This window comes from Musa acuminata, chromosome BXJ3-4, assembly GCF_036884655.1.
Source record: "Musa acuminata AAA Group cultivar baxijiao chromosome BXJ3-4, Cavendish_Baxijiao_AAA, whole genome shotgun sequence".
NCBI classification, from domain to species: domain Eukaryota; kingdom Viridiplantae; phylum Streptophyta; class Magnoliopsida; order Zingiberales; family Musaceae; genus Musa; species Musa acuminata.
Window position 1 is genome coordinate 48760610 of NC_088352.1, and position 18783 is coordinate 48779392.

Here is an 18783-nt window from a genome sequence, read left to right on the forward strand (position 1 = left end):
TGTGCTTACATGATATAAACAACCATTCACATAAAAATCCTTGTAATTAATCTTATTTTTCTTTAATTTTTAGTTGGAAAATCTAGTTATATATCCATCTATCAAAAATATCATGATGATAACAAGTGAGACAATAATGTAACTCAATTTTAGTTGATTATTAATGCAGAGTTAGTTAGATTAGCTGATACGTAAATAATAATATATATGGTCGTTCCCTCAAAAAAACATTTCTTCTACTCGTCGGGTGTTCCCCATGTCCAACCCCGCCGCGGGGTCCCACCTCGGAGTAACTTTGTTGCCTCTGTCCCGTCTTTGACTCGCCGTCTTCCCTCTCAGACACGTTCAAACGCTACACTGCTTCCGGGCGGGCCCCCCACTGTAAATTCCCTGCACCCGCCCGAGCCCGACGAGACGCGTCTCGGCCCCACCGCGCTAACCCAAACCCCACTCCGTTGTCCTCGTCTCAAGTGACAGCTGCGGGCTACTCCCCTTCCTGCCACTCTCCGTCTCTCTCCTTCCTCCTCGGCTCGCGCGTGCTCCCAAAGTCGCTACCTTTTTCCCACTCTTTCATTCCGCTTTATCTGCATCTTGGGGATTAGATTAGGGTTAGCGGCGGCTGTCCACCGTGCCATGCTGCCCACAGATTCTTGATCCCTGGGGATTATCGCTTGATCCGTCTCCCTCAGCCATGGACCGCCGCCTCATGGTGGTGCTCTCCGCGGCGGAGTCCGCCGACTACTCCTTCGCGGACGAGTACAAGGGCCCTCCCCTCCCCTACGACATCCCCCGCGCCGTCCCCATCGACGTCGACCGCATCCCCCTCGCCGCCGTTGCCCCGGCCTCCGCCGGCCTCCCCGACCTCCCCGTCGTCCACCCCCTCCCCTCCCCCTCTTCCTCCCCGCTCAAGAAGCCACCGCCTCCTCATGCGACGCCGGCGCCGCCGCTCCCTGCCGCGTCCCCGACCTCCGTCATCGAGAACCACGCCGCCATGGACCGCCCCGGCGCCGAGGTCTCGGGCGCGCTGGGCTCGTTCGGCTTCCCCGACCGCTCCACAGACCTCTCGGAGGTCGTGGACAGCTCCGGCGCCATTGGGTTCTCCGATGAGCTTGGGAATGGCGCGGCTTGGTCTAACGAGATGATGCCGAATCGGCTGTCGACCGAATCGGCCCTCAGCTCGGAGTTCAGCTTTCGGTCGTCCGCCTCCGGGGACGGGGACGAGGACGAGGCCGTCGCTTTGCAAGCGAAGAAGGCGTTGCTTGTGACCTTCCAAGAATCCGGCCAGTCCAGTTGTTCCATGTCTCCGGCGGTAGGGGTTACTCCTCGGGCGAGGTCGGAGGATTTAGAAATGAAGACCAAAAAAAGGGCTTGCCATAGGTGCTTGAAAGGAAGTCGTTTCACGGAAAAAGAGACTTGCTTGGCCTGTGATGCAAAGTATTGCAGTGGCTGCGTGTTGAGGGCCATGGGCTCCATGCCGGAGGGGAGGAAATGCATTTCTTGCATTGGTTCTCCGATTCTGGAGTCTAACAGAGAGAGACTGGGAAGGAGCTCCCGGGTGCTTCAAAAGTTGCTGAGTTCCCGGGAGGTGCAGCTGGTGATGAAGGCTGAGAAGGACTGCGAGGCTAACCAGTTGAGACCAGAAGATGTTTGTGTTAATGGAACGAAGCTTAGCTTGGAGGAGATGGTTTTGTTGCAGAGCTGTTCTTGTCCTCCTAATTTGAAGCCTGGATTGTATTGGTACGACAAGGTCTCAGGTTACTGGGGAAAGGTGAGCAAGTAACCTTCATGGACATGTCTCCTGTATCAACTCTTCTATATCTTAATTGTCTAGAACCGTAAGCATATCTTATAGTATTTGTCATTTCGGCAGAGGTTAATTTACCAGTGGACCGCTTTGGTGCCTCAATTTAGAAATTAATATCTGCTGTTACATGTTGCTCTCCTTTATAAGCAAAACTTGTTGCATGACTGGGTTCAGTAAATATGTATTTGGTGATATATCTTTTCTCTCTCTTTTTCTTTGTTATATCAATAATTCGGTTTTAATGTTGATTAATTAAACAACAGGAAGGACACAAGCCCGACAGGATCATTACTCCTCATCTTAATGTTGGGGGCACTCTAATGCGAAATGCAAGCAATGGAAACACTGGAATCCTGATAAATGGTCGGGAAATTACAAAAGTTGAGCTGCAGATGCTTAAGGTACATGGTCAAAGCTATACTGCTTCTCTAGATGTCTGATATGGATTTACAAGTTAATGCAATTTACCTTCCTTGCAGTGGGCAGGAGTCCATTGTGCTGGGAATCCTCATTTTTGGCTGAATGCTGATGGGACATACCTGGAGGAAGGGCAGAAGAATGTAAAAGGGCAGATTTGGGAAAAGGTGATTTTCTCATGCTCATCTTGTATTTCCATAACCTGTAGACTGTTCAAAAATTGATGTTCTGATGGTTTCTTACCTGCAGCCTATTATGAAGCTGCTCTGTCCTGTTCTTTCATTGCCTTTTCCTAGTAAGGTTGCAAATCCTTCTGGTGAAGAGGTAAATAACTTGTTCAGTAGAGCTGTTCCTGACTGCTTTGATACAAAAGCACTCCAGAAACTTCTGTTGGTTGGGCACCATGAATCTGGGACTAGTACCATTTTCAAACAGGTACTTATGACGAACGCTTTACAATCAAGGAAAAGAATCGCATACTTAAGCCAGTAATTGTTTTGTACAATATGTTGATGAATGCTTCTGTTTTCATGTTTGGTTCAGCCAACTACTGGAACTATTTTGCCAAAAATCTTGTTTAGTCTTGTAAAAAGTACATCGGTAATTAGAGGTAGTTGCTATTTAGCATGTTTTATTCTCCATAATACTGGTTTTCTTTCTAGACTGTTATACTTGAATGGAACTTGCTCCAAGTAATGCATGCTTTGAAGTCTGTCTGCATGTAGCCGGTTAATGACTTGGCCATTTGTTATGTTTTGGAGTTCCATGCATGTTTTCTGTTTAGATAATGAATTGCAGCCCCTGTTTTGAGTTAATTTATGTGGATTTCTTTCTTTACCTAGTGTTCATAATAAGGTTTAATCTCTTGGCCCAATACTAGTTTTAACAGAGTATCAGATTGGTATGATACTGATACACTAGGTGGTATATCGACTTGAATACCATCCTGTCACGGACAAACTTCGAAACAGGATGTTTGATGTAATGCTTATGTATGTCCGTGTCTTTCGGCATGTTCATGCCTTGTACAGCATGTAGAGGGGCGGCCAAAGGCTTAATAGTCCCATTTTAGTTGGGTTGGTGGCCTCTTTAGGCTTGTAAATAAAGGTTGTGTCATGTGGACACGTGCGAGAGATTCTCGGTCTGTAATGGATCATTTTACCCTTTGTTGTGCAACTGTTCAGAGCTTGTAAAGTCTGTTTGTAATTTGCATTGTCTATAAAGTGTTTTTCGGAGATGTTTGCTTGTGGATCCCGAGTGAGGCCTTTTCTCTGTCCTGTTCTCTCTTTTGTGGGACCTAAGGGACCATGAGAGGCTTCGGGGAGGCTGACCTTTGCGGACGGACACGCAAGGGTGCCGCACGACTTAGGCAAAACCAGCTAAGTCCGTGACAGATGGTATCAGAGCGGGACAAGCACTCATAGAAACACTTGGCATGCAAACGTGGGGGACCTAGCGGGGCTGCGTTGAGGGCAGTCAGCACACGCGCGACCGTTTGGGGGAAAACGGGCATGGAGATGTAGGGAAAAGGAGTCGCTCAGAGGAGCGGGCATCTGAGATTGGCATTCAGAGGAATGTCCAACCCTTCGCGCAAGAGGCACCACGAGAACAGACAAGCTTGGAAGAATGTGAAGCGCACAAAGGTTGGGATGGTTGAGTTTGAGCTACGGCTCAACGTTGACAATTATACTTGATGGTGCTCAAGGCAAGCGAGGCGCTTGGTAAAGGATGAGACCATGCAAGGTGGAATGAGTTGCTCAATGACCAAAAGAGTTATGCAAAGCTCACAGAGGTGAGGGGAATTGCTAGCTCGAAGAATTTGGTACTCATACATGGGCTTGTATGCGAACGACGGAATGTTCGTGGCCATCCCAAGGCGACCGAAACTCGACGCCATGGAGCATTGAAACTTTCTCTTCGACATGTGAAGGATACGTCCGTAGGAGGCTGAAGGGTGCAACTAGTTCAGCATGTTGCTAGGCCTTGAGGGGTGCAGCGGGGGTTGTATTGACGTGGAGTCGCAATCTAGCAAGTGTGTTTGCAGGAGGCAGAACAATGCACAGTTTGTTCAGCAGATCGGAGTAGTCCAAGGGGATGGTGGTCTCCGAAACGAAGAGAGATGTTGCTCCAATGGGACAGTTATCCAGGAGGGATAAGTCCTGGCTCTCCAGAGGGAGAATCATGTGGGACAGACCTCACAAGTTGAGGAGGAGTACCTCAACAAACAACAACTCCACGAAGCTCAATGGGCTGAGCAAGCGGCGAGGAGTCGTCGCATGATCTCGCTTGAGAGAATGCATTGGTGGATGCATTGCGAGATCAAGTGGGGGAGTGATCCAAGGCAACACAAATGAAGGCACACTTGGAGTCGATACGGAGATCGAACTCAAGGGAGGGCTGACCCGTGGAATGGTGGGCGCGAGGGCCACCATCAACTCAATGCAAAAGTGAGGAGCGGAGCAACTTAGGTGTAACTTGGTGAAGTACCCAAGCCGCTTGAAGGGAGCCAGCATAAAAGTTGGAACATGGAGCAGAGGCACAGTGCTTTCCTTAGACAGAGGTCAAGGACATGAACTCTTGCAGAGGCAAGAGTAAGATCATGTTGTTCCATGGGTCCTTCATTCTGACGGAGCGGACTCATCTTGCATGGTGCCAAAGACGAAGGGAGCTTCGGGGCACATGCACCTTATCTCGGAGGAGCATTTGATGGAGGAACTAAGGCGACTCAATTTGCGGAGGCGAAGTTGGGATCAGAAGGCCTTAGCACGGGGCAAGAGGACGCAGAGGCGGGTACTCTTGAAGAATATGCCACAGTGTTATCATTCAAGTTGCTATAAAGGAGGCGGTGCGCAGCGAAGATTGTGCTGGTAGGGGTAGAGGCTCAGGATCCAGACAATGGTGCACTAATTGCAACGAAGTCGGGGGACTTTGGGAGCTACTAGGCGACGGACTGTCCTAGAGCGGTGCTTCATCGTGGTGTGACCCAAGAGTGGGTGGATGAAGGTCGATTGCCAGAGGAGCGAACAAAATCGAAGGTAGAGGAGACCCTGCGATGTATTGGCAGAGGCCACACATGGAGGGTTCACAATTCGAGTTTTTCCACAAGGATCAGAATGCAATGGAGAAGTCACCAGGAGGCGACATGGTGCAGCGGATCGTGGTGGAACAGTTCGTGGCAATGCGATACACACGACTTCGCCCCGTAAGGGACTAGATCATACGGAGGTATGATCGGGAGCTATTGGAAGCTCCACTTCGGTGAACAACACGACGGCAAGAAGGGCTATGGATTCAAGGAATGAAAGCCATGGTACCGCAGAGGCGGGTCTTCTGTGCGTGCATCGAATTTTGCATCGGATGAAAGCCTTGGTCATCAGCATATGGGGGCTGTGTTCCACCAAGGGAAAAGTTCGAATGCAAGTACCAGTGAGTCCCATGGGAGGGACTTGATCATACAACGGTATGATCGAAGCAGCTGGAGAGTTGGACTGCTCCAGAGCTCATATTCGTTTAAGGGAGCCCGACAAGTCAGAGGACAAGGTCGAGTAAGCGAACGTTGCTACCAAGGAAGCTAAGGAGAACAGAATCAGTGCAAACCCTACAACGTGATGGCAGAGGCCATGCATGGGAGTTGCAGTCTGTCTTTCCATCGACAAAAGGGGGCTGCTTGGAGAACACAGAGGTGTTGAAGCAGGGGGTCGAAAGGGGCGAGGAAGCGACGACGAGTCCAGAGGGACTTAGCTACCCAAAATCAAGCATCAGATAGAATGGAGGTGGACTCGGAGGAGTACCACAGAGGCATATCTATTGATTGTGAAGAAAAGGGATGCAGATGCGAGGCGATGGATAGTAGTGCCATGGGCATGGCAGCGCCATGGTACCGTAGAGGCGGGACTTCCGTGAAAGTCATTGATCCCTTGCTCTCATGGAGGGAGAGCGCTTGGTCGTAAAAAGGGGCCGAGGAGGTGGAGCATGCAGAGGCAAACTCCAAGTACCGTGACAAGGCTGAAGGGCAGAGGCCAAGGAACTTCGTAAGACCGGTGTCAATGAGTTTCTCATCAAGATAGCCGAAAGTGAAGGACTTCGGGTCATGCAAGAGTGCACGACCAAGGAACGAAGTAGTCAGTACGCGGTGCTGGACCTTCGCTACTCAGGGGAGTAGGCGGCAGAGTTGATGGAGAAGACGGTACAATCCCAGAGGCGACCAAACCTATTAGAGAATTACTCCAAGTTGGGGTGAAAACTTCCCGCATTCCAGAAGTTCAATGGCATTGAGAAGGTGAATCACAGTAGCTAACTCAACGCAAAGAGTGCAAACACTTCAAGTGCTTCAGAAGTGTGAGCAAAGAGCAGGCGAAGGCCAGTAACCAGCTCGATGCATGGAGTACAATCTCGAGGAGGCAGGCGAAGTCAAGTAACCTTTGCCTTCTCAACCCTTAAGAGAATGGGCGAAACCGAGTACCCCAATTCTCTTATCTATCCAGCAGAGGAGCTCTGCAGATGTTCAAAGACCCTTCAAAGATAATGGAAGACAATAGTTGTCAAATCCTCACCAATGGTGATCAGTGCTACTGAGAGTAGATTGTCCGCTTCATTTCCCAACGAAATGGCAATCGAAAGCGGAAGTGATGCGAACCTATTTGGATGTGACAACTAAGTGAAAGGAGAGTCACTGAGCAAATTTTGTGGAGGAAGGACCCAAAACTTCAGAAGTTTGCGAGACGATGCTCGTTAAAGCTCCAACAAGCATCCACCTAGTTCAAGCAGCATGAGGCATTTTGAGAGACTGGCGCAGTAAGGATGGTCTTTTCCTTCATCTGAGGGATCCGCGGGAATCAACAAGGACCAACACAACTCAGCCAACCCCACACCAGAGTCAGAGTCATTGGTGAGTTAGAGCAGCATGGCGGATTAAAGATTCGACTACTCAAAAACAGCAGCGGAGAACAGCTGGGAGTCAAAAGGCACATTGTAGCTGGAGCAGAAGATTGAAGACTCAGCAAAGGCGAGGAGTTGCAGTGTCGACAAAGGCTTCAACGAGGACGTCGATGGGATAAGTGGGGGAGAATGTCACGGACAAACTTCGAAACAGGATGTTTGATGTAATGCTTATGTATGTCCGTGTCTTTCGGCATGTTCATGCCTTGTACGGCATGTTCATGCCTTGTACAGCATGTAGAGGGGCGGCCAAAGGCTTAATAGTCCCATTTTAGTTGGGTTGGTGGCCTCTTTAGGCTTGTAAATAAAGGTTGTGTCATGTGGACACGTGCGAGAGATTCTCGGTCTGTAATGGACCATTTTACCCTTTGTTGTGCAACTGTTCAGAGCTTGTAAAGTCTGTTTGTAATTTGCATTGTCTATAAAGTGTTTTTCGGAGATGTTTGCTTGTGGATCCCGAGTGAGCCCTTTTCTCTGTCCTGTTCTCTCTTTTGTGGGACCTAAGGGACCATGGGAGGTTTCGGGGAGGCTGACCTTTGCGGACGGACACGCAAGGGTGCCGCACGACTTAGGCAAAACCAGCTAAGTCCGTGACAATCCGGTGACAGTGAAAGATAATAAAAAGATGAAAACCAACTAGTACCAAGCTATATAATCTGGTACCTGTCCTTGGTTGGACTCGTATTTGAAACCTTGATTCATACTTAGTAAAAGACCATGGTATTTGGTACCTGTCTTTGTATTGCTGTAATCTTTACTGTTTGTTCGTTTATTGGTCAGTGGTATCACTATAGCATCATAAACAACCCTAGAACTATCTTATACATGTTTGAAGGTTTAAAAAAGAAGTATTTTATAATTTTAATTGTTACGTGTACATCCAGTGTAAGTGTATCTTGGAGTATGTCATTTATAGCTGGCTACTGAATTTGTCATCTACTTTATCAGGCTAAGTTCTTGTATTCAAGTGTTCCTTTCTCTGAGGATGAGCGTGAAGATATTAAGCTTATGATTCAAACCAGCATATACAACTACCTTGCCATACTGCTTGAGGGGCGTGAACGGTTTGAAGAGGAGAGTTTGGATGAGCAAAGAGACAAGCAGCATCTAGATTCTTCAGGTATGAGAATCAAATGCTGTTCATGGATGATCATCATGCCAGTGTCTTGTTCATGCATGTGTCTAACTTGTGGTACTAATCATATGTAGTCATCTGGCATACTTCTTCTTGGTTCCAACATCTTATGATTATTATTAAAAGGTTTTTATTACTTTTCAGTCCCTTCATTTTGGATTATTTACTAGTCATCCACCAATTTATCACTATTTACAATCCAACACGAATGTTATTAAAACCATGGTGTTGGAGCATCCACATAATATGAATCTTCAAGGAAATTGCAAGTGGTTTAAACACTGGTCAGACCACAACATACTAATTGTTATTTGCCAATCCAACAAGTACTAGGACCTAAACATTTAGCTTGATGCTAGTACAATGTCTTCGTTTCAAATCTTTTACTTTTTTATTCAGCGGTATTGAGCCATGCACATTGGTATGTCGTTAACATAACAGTCTGATTATGAAAGCCAGTGTTGGATTGATATTTAAATCCTTGGAATTTGACATTTTTTATCATATTTAGATTCATTATAATATATTGGTAAAAAGACCCACTTGTTTTGTTCTAACAAATTCAAATTAAATTGAATAAAAATAAGATTTAAACTAAGAAATGAAGAAAACATTAATTAAAATATAATGATGCCATTTCATGTCACATGCTTCTGAAAACTAAAGGATAATAATGCTATTTCATGTCTACTTATGATTAAATAGTGGGTTATATTAAGATATATTATAATAACTAACAAAGATAAACAACATAGGTCAACTATAAAATTAAAATTATGAGAATGTAAAGTGATAAGGAAATATGCTAAAGTGAAGGGACTGAACCGTAAGTAACCCTTGGTATAAACCAAGTTCTTATTTCTTAATGTGGTCATGCTGAACTATATGGCACAGTGTGGTCTTGGGGACGACATCAGGGCGATTTTCTTTATCCTTGGATATGGTCTATTAATGAACCGTGAATTGCTTTACTATGGTATGGTGCCCATACTGGCAGGTTGATTAGTTTGGTCATTGACAAGTTGTGGAACTATTGTTTCAAAATGAGTTTGCAACACTAATCAAATACCTATCCTTCATGTCTTCAGGTTCAAGGAACCCTGGAACTATTTCTTATCCTAACTAGGAACTATAGTTATGTGTAAAATAACTAAATAAAAAAAATCTACATCCATTGGTAACAACATTCTCAATTCACAAGCTCATTAGTAGCTTTGTCATAATACTTTAGCTTGCTTACTGATCATTTGTCTCTCATCGCTGGGTCTTCCAGTTGTTTCTAGATTTTTAATTCAGTTCAAGTGGCTTGTCTCTCTTGCATATCTTATTAGTTCCTACATTTAAATATTGACTTAGTCACTGAATAGTGAATACCATGAAGTTTTTGCCTAGTATGATGTGACAACAGCACTGATGAACTTATCTGGTGGGTACAATATTGAGATGCATACATTGATGTATTTGGATAATATTGTTTAGAAAGATATGCTCCTTTATCATAGTATATGGTTTGCGCTGTATCCATCTTATCTGTTTGTTGGGTTGCACTCTTGGCAAATTACTTTCTGTCCCTTGTCTGAGTCTTGTTCAAAGTCTAAAATTATGCATGGGAAATTACACAATATCTAAATCATGTGATTCATATTTTGTTGAATGCAGGAGATGTTGCATTTGACAAACAGAATAAGGTGACAGAATATTCCATCAGTCCACGGCTAAGAGCATTTTCTGATTGGCTTCTTAAAATTATGGCTTCTGGTAACCTTGAAGCTATTTTCCCAGCTGCTACTCGAGAATATGCACCACTCGTAGAGGAATTGTGGAAGGATTCTGCTATTCAAGCTACATACAGTCGAAGAAATGAACTTCAGTCGCTCCCTAGCTATGCCAGCTACTTCTTAGAGCGGGTAACTTAGTCTCTGTTCCATTTTTCTGTTATTCTGAAACTTGATGTTTGAACATGAGTTTAGGTTTTATTCCGATCAGATAAAATTGACTACATTAAATATGATTATTTTATATGTTCTTAAAATATGTACCTTGTATGTTGATGTATGTTACAAGAGGAGAAATGTTACTTTAGAAAGCCTGCTTGGTTGAAATACTGGGTAGAATTCAGTGTTGATGTAGTTTAGAGGGACATAGAAACTATTGCTATAATGCTTATTAAAGATGTGCTTGATAGCACTTAACAGGTATTTATTGAGCTTCAGTTGTCCTTTCGTAAAACCTGCAATATAAATATAAATATAAATGGATAGCTGAATCGGTCTTCAAATTAGGTTGGTAGGATGTGTCTTCTGACCCAATTATTGCAAGTCAAGTTCTTGTTAGAATTTTCAAGTTAACAGAGTGAACAGATGAGAGAGGTATAGCTCTTAGTGCACAATGATAAACAGAACACATTAATCACTATTGATAGAGCATAAAGGGATCTGTGATTTTCAATTACATTGTTCATAGGAGTAAGCAAAAGTTCTGGAAAACTTTTGCACAGTGACTGTATTTCATAGTGAATTGCCTTCTTGCTTGGATGCAAGATGCATAAATGAAGGCTCAATTCATCAACGTTGACAACTACTAGATCTATTAATGACACAGAACAGGGAACAACTTAAGTATCTATAACTAGAGGCTCGAGACACTCAAAAAATTGATACAGGAACTTCTTAAAAGCACGAATAAACTTGACAAACACAAATTTTGGGAGCAGAAAATGTGAAGACACCTAAGTTTTGCTTTCTTCTGAACTCTGGTTGTATCTATAGCGAAATCATTACTTTTTAAAGTGCTCCTCATGTTATGAGCCTCCTAAAGCATCAACAAAAAAGCTTAAAATATCTACTTTTGTCTAAAAATCACAATAAATTAAGACATATAGCAGTCAAATTGCCCTTTTAAGAAGTGATATATATGCTGGAAGTTGTGGTTGGAAACATCAATGCTGATTTCGTGGTCAAAACTTATTCTAATAATGTTATTGGAAATTCTTCAGGTTGTTGATATATCCAGAGCCGAGTATGAGCCCTCTGACATGGATATCCTCTGCGCTGATGGAATAAATTCTTCCAACGGTGTAACATACGCAGACTTCCAATTTCCATGTTTGGCTTGTGTTGGAAGTAGTATTGATGATGATGATCAGCAGGAAGCATTGTTAAGGTGGGTTAGTATTATCTACTGTTTCTATTTGATATTGTAAGATGTTGAAGATGTTTATATATGGATGTCATAGTTTTTGGTTTAAGCAAGGTTTTAAATACCAGTCTTTTTTCGGTTTCAACAGTCGGTCACACTGGTTTGGTATCAAGATCTCGAGTAGTATGTCAACCTGTCCCATCTGGTATCAAGTTTTTAGTGTATGATTTCATTATTGGAATAGCCATATTGTTGAGCAGTGAAGTTTACCTAGACTTTATTCTTCATGGGCTAGTTTGTATGCTGCTGACAATTCTTTTATACTCTTGTTGATTCCTCGGTTTAAGACTTTTACATGACCCATCTAGACTTACAAGATGGACAACAATTTCTAATTTAATAATGCAATGTTGATGATGAGAATTTTCTCATTAGCTAATAAAAGTGATGCCTCAACTTTTTGACCTCTCCTTTGCTGTAGGTATCAGCTCATCAGAGTCCATACCATGGGCCTTGGAGAAAATTGCAAATGGCTGGGCATGTTTGAAGATGTCAGGATTGTGATTTTCTGTGTTGCCGTTACTGACTATGACGAATACTATGAAGATGCAAATGGGATGGTCAGGAACACGATGATGGAGAGCAGAAGGATCTTTGAGGGCATCGCCAGTCATCCGACCTTTGAGCAGATGGATTTTCTTCTGATACTCAGTAAAATTGACTTGCTCGAGAAGAAGTTGGACATGGCCCCTCTAACCTTGTGTGATTGGTTTGATGACTATAATCCTGTAGTAAGCTATCATCCAGATAACAAAAACAGGCGTGGCGCGCAGATTGGTGCCACCAAGTCTCAGCAGGCTTTTCACTACATTGCTGTGAAATTCAAGAGGTTATTCTTTTCCATCACTGGGAGGAAACTCTACGTAGCGCAGGCAAATGGGTTGGATGGAGATTCTGTTGACGCAGCACTTCGGTATGCAAAGGAGATTATCAAGTGGGAAGAAAGGTTGGTCTGTGGCATCCCCGAATCGATGTACAGTACAGAGCCAAGCTCCTATTCTCACTGACATTTTCATGAAACTCAGCTGTAAATATATATAATTCTCTCCTTCGCCTTCTTTGTTGCCTTCCTTCATCGAAATGTCTTTGGTTGTATATGTATGTATCCATTGTTTGTAACAGCTCATTGCAAGAAAAAATATCTCTAGGATCTATGCTTTTTAGAAGATTCAAGGATCTTGTTAGTGATGTGTACCCTACTAGTAGATTCTGGTATGCAAGTAAGCTCTTTCCTCGTCTTAAAAAGTTTCGTTCTCACATCAGTTAAATCTGTGTCTCTTCACAAAACTATTTTTCTTTTCGTTCTCACATCAGTTAAAAGTAAGCTTTTTTGGTGTTTTCTCATCCTTTCCATTCATGAAAAGTGAGTGCAATATAAAAGGGTGTTTGAGTTGCAAGATTTCGACTGTGGTAGATCATGTGAAATGGTAATTCATGTCATGAGAACAAGATGTAACGCCCGATTCTTGTGATTACTTGCTGTGGAGAGACTTCCACCTTTTCCGATACATCATGACTTGGACTAAATTGGACATCATAAACTCTCATAGATTCTGAGTTCAGTCCAATAGATCGATACTTCTTCTTCAGGGAAGAGAGGGAACAAACAGCTAATGGGTATCAGCATACAACAATTCCTATCATATTTACTCGACGATACGAAACCACAAAGGATCTTTCATGGATCAAGTGGGTGCGAACCGATCCATGAGAAGGCATAGCGTGGTTTCGGAGAGGGCCACGCTGCTGTTCCTCCTCGCCTTGACCTGTGCAGTTTCTTCCTCCCTCGAAAGCAGCTCGCCTCTTATCTTGCCTTCCTCTTCCTCATGCCTCGCCAAGCTGCAACTCGGTGTGCTCTGCTGCTTCCTCCCGAGCTTAGCCATCCATATTCCAACGAGGCCCGACATCTCTCCTCCCCTTCAGAATGCTTTCTGTTGGAGCAGCAGCACAGGTTTTGGTGTGATAGGAACACAGCACTGCTATTCCATATATAAAGGGAGCATATCTATGATTGTTTTGATGCAATCATATCGTAGGATGAACAATGGGCAGCGTTGATTCCTCTGCCCTCAGAGGCCAGAGGGAGACTGCTAGGAATATGTCCTCGAGATTCTTCCAAGTCATTTTAGGATGGTATCAAATATCTGCACTGCTTCCAGTCATCTTTTTTTTTGCCTTTTTCTTTTCTTCCAACAACACCATTTGTGATCGAAATTTGTCGACCATTTGCATTCTTGATATTTTTTGTTGAGGTCGCCATCAGCTCAGAAAAATCAAGGCAGATTGTGGTGGCCTTTCACCATCAACACAAGGATCTTTACATCTTTTGAGAGTTGCCTTTTCCTCCACCTTTTGTACATCTTCAGATTTATTTTTTCTCTACATCTGCTTGAAATCATACAAGAAAGATGCTGTGATTGCTGCTACGTGTTCCTCATGGCATGGCTTAGTACTTTGGCTTTTCTTTTCTGAAACTGGTGGCAGGTGATGATTACAGTACTGTCGAGTCATTTTGATGTGGAAAGCTGACTTCTGTTCTCTTTGAGGCGTAGAACACTTGGCTTCTGTCGACCCTCAAGCCTCTCACTTCCCTTCTCGTTCTTTCAAGGAAATATGATATAATTAATAGAGAAGCCATTATTCACCGCATCAAGAACATGCCAGCCTACCCCTTCACCAACTAATCATCCGGTTCTTGGACTATATTCCCCATACAGATGACATGCAAATGGAGTAGAATCTCATCGTGGATATTGAAAGGAAAATCCAATATAAATTTAGAATGTTATATTAGATTTGGACTGGTCTCATAGAACTCTCACAAAAGCATACACAGCACACCTTGATCGGCTTCATTCCCAGCCAGATTCTGTCCGAAAGATTGACCAGATTTTACATGTACAATGCTGCCAGTGTATATGACTCGCCAAACATATTTGTCTTTGCTGTGGCTCATGGCATCAATCCAAGCAAAACTTGAGAGTGGGGGGGGGGGCGGTGGGGAGGGGGGAAGAACAAGATGCAACCAAAAGAACACACTTCTCTCTGAATCCCACAAGGCTTATCACAAACACTTGAGCCTCATCTCACAGGAAGCTTCTGCGTTCTCCTTTTGCCAACTCTGGCGGCCTAAGGTGATCTCAAGGTTGGGCGTCTTCGTCGTCAATGCTGTGAGACCATCATCAGCAGCAGCAGCAGCGAGCATGGAGTTTGGTGCATCTAAGTTCGACCCAATGAGTGCTTCCTGTTGGTCTTCCACCATTGCCTGTTCGTTCACAAAGACTGAGTCATTGTATCAGAGCAGAAAAAGACACTTGGAGGGTACACTTTCGGCCTGTCTCTTTAGGTGCTTGTTTCTTGCAGGTCATCGTTTATCGTTTGATCATGTTATCATGATCCAGGCTGATCTAATATACCATTGCAGTCAGGATTACACACACGATGTAAGATTTCTAGTTCGGGATAGCATCTTCGACGCTGCTCAAACACATATCACTAAAGTAAATAACAAACACAATGACAGAATTCATGTCCTGGCAATGGTAAAATATAATGTATCTGAATGTACTATCAAGTCAAGGAATTGTAGTATCAGAAATCAGAAAAATGTGAAGGAGTTTTGCATCTGCTGCATCCTCCTTTCACTTCATTGCAACTACAGATACAGATAAGAAACTTGGGGATGTTGGCTACGTACCTGAGTGTCACTGTCGAGTAAATGATCACTGCTGAAGTAGGGATATGGTGACACTGCATTTTGGTTGGTTGATGCGTTCCGAGCTTTCCTTTCTGCGGATGGATACAGCAAGCTGCAAACACAATGAACTAATGTCCTTATGAGATCATAATATGTTCATGATCATAATCAGCTTGCTGTCATGCAATTATTTTTGTGATGTGTGAAGGATGAGAGAGATGGCAGAAAACTTCAACAGCAGCAGCAGCAGCATGCATGCACAGTACTCACTGTCAAAGCTGCATCAAGCTTTGACAGGTTTACCAATCATAATTTGCTTGTCTTTAACCATTGTTTGTAGCTCCAACCACCACCAATTAATGTTGATGAGATGGGGACAATGTGGCGTCCTAATGTCCTGATGAATGAATAAATAAGAGGACATAACAATCTAACTTTACATATATATATATGTGAGAATAGATTGGAGGACAAGAATAGGAGTCCCTCTTTTAGCTTCCCTACTTCATGTCCTCTTCTACTATTAAGCACAAACAAAAGAAATTTATTTTTAATTATTCTTTTGAATCCCTCGGATCTCTAATCGTGCCATCAAATATATCTATTCCAACAACAACAATAAGTGATAATGTTCTTATTTGTTGATATCGGGTACATGAATCTTTTATCGTCATTTATTATCAAATAATAAATAAATAAATAATTATCTAAATATTAAATATTAAATAATAATAATCTTGTTAATCGTTGCTAAATAGGATACATTCGTATTATATATTAACTTTCCAAAAAGTTGGTAGAATTCTATTAAAAGGAAATATAAGGATTGGGATATGATCAATAGGTCGATAAGTTATCCTGTAAAAAAAAAAAAAAGCTCAAAATATTTTCTTTGGGGAGGGACAACATTTTGTTTTTACAAACAAAGGTCATATTTCTCATTTTTTACATTGATCTATGTGGTTTTGTAAATATTATTTGTTGATTCAATATGATATCTTCATGAGCCACTACCAAGAAAAGGAAAAACTCCTCTTTGGGATAAGATGGATAGTAAATTAGTCAATTAATGGGAGAGAAAGAGAGGGAGAGAGAGAGAGTTACAGCTAAAGACCAATTGGATATAACATTTGGATTCTACTCTGATATAATCAGACAATTTCTTATTCAAAGTAAGTAAATCACAGCCATAATATTGTTGGATAATTGTGTCTAAATCTAGAAAATCAGAATCATTACTAAGGTTAGTTTATAGAATTGTCATATAATAAGTAAACCATTGCCAGTAGAGGATTCCCTACCCATTTATTCCTAATGGGTTGGTCTTCCTTAAAATATTTGGCAGATGGAGATGACAGAGGAAGATTGGAGAGAGAGAGAGAGAGTGTGTGTGTGTGTGAGTGAGAGTGCAGTATAAATGTTGATGCAGTGAGGGGAAGATGGTGAACAGACCTTGGTGAGTTGAGTAGTGGCGTTGGTGGAGTTGGCATGGTGAGGGAATTGTGAGAAGGGGTGATCTCATTCCCAGCTTTATCACATGGCAGTCCTCCCTCCACTTCCTCCACCCTTGTCCTCTGGTTCATGCCCATATCTGCCTGACCTTGGCCTGCAAACAATTGCATACCCACCACTAAGATCCAAATGGTGGTGCTTTATGGGACAGCAGCAGTCTAATAATTCATGCAAGGAAAGGCCAACCCAACCCCCAGCCTGAGATGACTACTGGGTGATCCATGGTCTCTGCCTCCCCCATAGAACAAACACCTTATTGTGCAAGAGAAAGAAGAAGGTACGAGTACCTGCCCCTCCTCCTCCACCACCTCCTCCTCCTCCTCCTCTATCACTGCTCTTCACTGTTCTATACATCTGCAACAACATGCACACATCAAAATTAATATCCAACCAAGCCATATATGCTAAGATTACTTCGACATACGCCCTTTTGTCCTTTGTACTTGTATGCACGTTCCGAACCCTTCCCTTTCCTAACCAAACACAAAACCCTAACCCTACAAGTGATCGTTTTAGATCAAGAGGCGACTTCGACTTTTGTACCTGCAGATGGCTCTTAACATGAGCCAGCGTTAGATCCTTCACGTTCATCAGCTCCAAAACTGATTTCGGTGTAGCTCCTGCATGCCAAAATGAGGATCTTATTATGATGTAACAAAGGTGTCGTCTACCAGAGTGAGGAAGGTCGGGTTGGCATACTCACTCTCATGGCCGCCGAGGAGCTCCACCGCATGAACGAAATGAGCGTGGAGGGCGGTTGTCCACCTCATTCTGGGAGCCCTACTGCTCCTGCTTCTTCCGTGGCTGGATCGCGGATTCTGCTTGAATCCAAACACCTGAGGATGATGTTGATGGTGGTGGCGGCGGCGGCTGTCACGGGAACCAGTGAGTGGCACCTCGATCCCTAGGGTCAGCGTCGGCTCACCATGGCTAGCCTCCCGGCCCTGGTCGCAGCTCAAGGAGGAGGGTTGATCATGGCTCATGTCGCTCTCGCTGCTACCCGACGCTGCGGAATTCTGGTCCCCAAATGAAACCCCCATCATCGAGGCTCCATCCACGGAGATCGATGGTGGACTGATGTGCAGTGAGAGATCAGGGAAGATGGTTGCCATTTGTGCTCAAAGATGGGTAATACACAAAGAGCAGGCTGAGCTTTTTGGAAGAACCAGCGGGAGGTTGGAGAGTACTTACTGATGAAAGAAAAGGAGAGGTACTGGTGGGATAAATAGAAGAAGTGTGGCAGTGATTAGGTGATGATTTCCATGGGAGTCATGCTAAGAGATGATGAACCATAAAGTGCCTAGAGAGAGAAGACCGGTTGAAAGTGGGAGAATGGCAAATGTCAAGTAACTAGATGTGAAGCAATTGCAGGGTTCCCAGATATCAAGGCAAGAATTTGGACTAACCTCCTTAGAGAGAGAGAGAGAGAGAATATATTTTAAAGAAGCAGATGTAGAATACGTAAGAGTGTGTAAGCTCACTTTCCTCTTCCATGAAAAAGAAGGGAAGAAGGGTGGAGAGAGAGAGAGAGAGAGAGAGAGAGGGAAAAAGGAGGACTATTCATTGACAATAACACACTGGGACCTAATTCTCCCACTGTCTCCTGAGGTGCGCCTGAGTTGGAATCTGGTGGGGGATTGGGACACTGCCATTAAGGTAAACAGTTAAAAGAAGGGGCGGAGGGAGAGAAAAAGAAGACAGCACCGGAAGACATGTCAAAGGTTAGCGTTGCTTTAACTTTGTACCAGGAAATTAGTACCGAGAACCGAAGAAGAAGAAGAAGGCTCATGGTCCCCCTTCCTTGGAAGCTTATTGACGAGGGGGGTGATGGTGTGCTCGCTGGCTAGCTAATAAGCTCGTAAAGCTTCTTCCTACACCACAAGTATATACGTACTGCTGCATGTGGAGTTCCCCCATGCACATGTTTGGACGCATGCCATCTCGTCCTCCCCACACGTGCATGTGCGGAGGCATCATCATCATCATCGGCAAAGGGAATAGTGGCTGGCTTCACAGCTCACATCCCCTTCCCCTCACCCCTCGCGCCATGGCTGACACCGGGTCGGGATGTCCGTCGACACC

At 43.8% G+C, this 18783-nt stretch overlaps 2 protein-coding genes across 3 annotated transcripts; one reads left to right on the forward strand and one right to left on the reverse strand.

The window, feature by feature from the left end:
* Positions 1-493: 493 nt before the first annotated feature.
* LOC135636133 (extra-large guanine nucleotide-binding protein 1-like) lies at positions 494-12665 on the forward strand. The gene is made up of 8 exons (XM_065147721.1): positions 494-1768; positions 2068-2205; positions 2284-2388; positions 2471-2656; positions 8108-8279; positions 9954-10201; positions 11290-11456; positions 11914-12665. Exons 1-8 carry the CDS (start codon positions 692-694, stop codon positions 12497-12499), a joined length of 2679 nt encoding a protein of 892 aa, XP_065003793.1. The 5' UTR covers positions 494-691; the 3' UTR covers positions 12500-12665.
* A 267-nt stretch (positions 12666-12932) lies between these two features.
* Positions 12933-18244, reverse strand: LOC135636134 (probable transcription factor KAN4). 2 transcript variants are annotated; one of them, XM_065147722.1, is made up of 6 exons: positions 17405-18225; positions 17245-17321; positions 16989-17055; positions 16642-16795; positions 15190-15301; positions 12933-14757 (listed from the first exon to the last, which is right to left on the reverse strand). In XM_065147722.1, exons 1-6 carry the CDS (start codon positions 17811-17813, stop codon positions 14557-14559), a joined length of 1020 nt encoding a protein of 339 aa, XP_065003794.1. In that variant the 5' UTR covers positions 17814-18225; the 3' UTR covers positions 12933-14556. The 2 variants fall into 2 exon arrangements, with proteins under 2 accessions (XP_065003794.1, XP_065003796.1); XM_065147724.1 differs by having other exon boundaries at positions 14616-14969; positions 17405-18244.
* Positions 18245-18783: the final 539 nt, after the last annotated feature.

What these genes read in the sequence shown, in the direction of transcription:
- LOC135636133 (XM_065147721.1), top strand. Translation starts at nt 692, where the DNA reads ATGGACCGCCGCCTCATGGTGGTGCTCTCCGCGGCGGAGTCCGCCGAC. An exon ending in TCTCAGGTTACTGGGGAAAG is followed by an intron (nt 1,769 to 2,067) that starts GTGAGCAAGTAA and finishes ATTAAACAACAG; the next exon opens with GAAGGACACAAGCCCGACAG. An exon ending in CTAGTACCATTTTCAAACAG is followed by an intron (nt 2,657 to 8,107) that starts GTACTTATGACG and finishes CTACTTTATCAG; the next exon opens with GCTAAGTTCTTGTATTCAAG.
- LOC135636134 (XM_065147722.1), bottom strand. Translation starts at nt 17,813, where the DNA reads ATGGCAACCATCTTCCCTGATCTCTCACTGCACATCAGTCCACCATCG. An exon ending in ATGTTAAGAGCCATCTGCAG is followed by an intron (nt 17,056 to 17,244) that starts GTACAAAAGTCG and finishes ATGTTGTTGCAG; the next exon opens with ATGTATAGAACAGTGAAGAG. An exon ending in TACTCGACAGTGACACTCAG is followed by an intron (nt 14,758 to 15,189) that starts GTACGTAGCCAA and finishes GTGAACGAACAG; the next exon opens with GCAATGGTGGAAGACCAACA.